At 59.5% G+C, this 1,135-nt stretch overlaps 1 protein-coding gene across 1 annotated transcript in view; it reads left to right on the top strand.

The window, feature by feature from the left end:
• The first annotated feature begins 768 nt into the window (after positions 1-768).
• Positions 769-1,135, top strand: part of LOC104082210 (calpain-15-like) — a 5,622-nt gene continuing 5,255 nt past the window's right edge. Inside the window, exon 1 of the mRNA XM_009585232.1 lies at positions 769-1,131. Coding sequence (XP_009583527.1) covers positions 769-1,131 — 363 coding nt within the window. The remainder of the gene's footprint in view (positions 1,132-1,135) is intronic.

Here is a 1,135-nt window from a genome sequence, read left to right as displayed (position 1 = left end):
AAGCCTGCTAATCAGAAATGCCTCGCCTCTGCCAGAGGTTGGGGAGAGTCAGGAGCTGCTGCTGAGCTCAGAACCTGCCAGTGAGCTGTCCCGGAGCCGGCTCGCCACGACCCGCCTCGGCTCCGGCATGGAGCTACCGCTCACAGGCTGGCCGGGCCAGGCTTCTGGCTCTGAAGCCCATAGCCAGGTAAAAGCACCCTGTACACCACAACCTGCTTTTCTGTTCTTGGTGGTGCCTGGTGTGGGATAACACAGTTATCGCAGTGTGGATAAGCGGTGTGCCCATGGTGGTGAGCCAAGAGGAGAGGAGAGAGACAGGAACGGAAAGTGAAACAGAGGTGGGCTGGAGTGACACTGTAGGAGGAAAGAATTGACCCTGGGAACAGCAATAAGGCAGAGCAGGGTGTCACCTCCTCCAGAAAGTTACAAAATTGTCGAGGTTGGGCACGGAGGCGGTGCGCTTGCTCGCCAGGGCACATTCCTGCAATAAGAGAGGGGTCGGCAGGGTTGCAAGGCTGTTTCTTGTGCCCTTCCTGAAGTGTTTTTGGGTGGAAGCCAGTGCATTGCCGTGCACTTGGAGAAATCGTTTGTCAGTGCCAGAGGAACAAGTGCCTGGAGAGCAATGACTGGATTGATGGTTATCCCCTTCCTGGAAGCAAAGTCCTGACTATGCCAGCCCAGGAAACGCATGATACCCCCGCGCACCTCGTGGCCTTGGCCTCACGCTGTCGTCTTCTTTCTTCCAGCCACTCCCACTCTCCCGGCTCCATGGCTGCCGTCCGCGAGTGGTCCTGCACCCGCTGCACCTTTCTGAACCCCGTCGGCCAGCGGCAGTGCTCCATATGCGAAGCCCCCCGCCAGAAGCCCGACCTCAACCACATCCTGCGGCTCAGCGTGGAGGAACAGAAATGGGCTTGTGCCCGCTGCACCTTCAGGAACTTTCTGGGCAAGGAAACCTGCGAGGTATGTGGCTTCACCCCGGAGCCAGGGCCCAGCGGCTCCCCCTTGCCCGTCATCAACGGCATCTTGCCCAAGCCCGCCGTGCTTGTGGAGCCCAAGGGCACATCCAAGGAGGAGGCTGCCAAGGCAGAAAGCAGCAGCGAGGACTCGGAGGGGAAAACCCCTGATGAAGCAG

The sequence above is a fragment of the Fulmarus glacialis genome, unplaced genomic scaffold, assembly GCF_000690835.1.
Source record: "Fulmarus glacialis isolate BGI_N327 unplaced genomic scaffold, ASM69083v1 scaffold35309, whole genome shotgun sequence".
Lineage (NCBI taxonomy): Eukaryota > Metazoa > Chordata > Aves > Procellariiformes > Procellariidae > Fulmarus > Fulmarus glacialis.
This window is presented reverse-complemented; position numbering and strand designations above follow the sequence as displayed.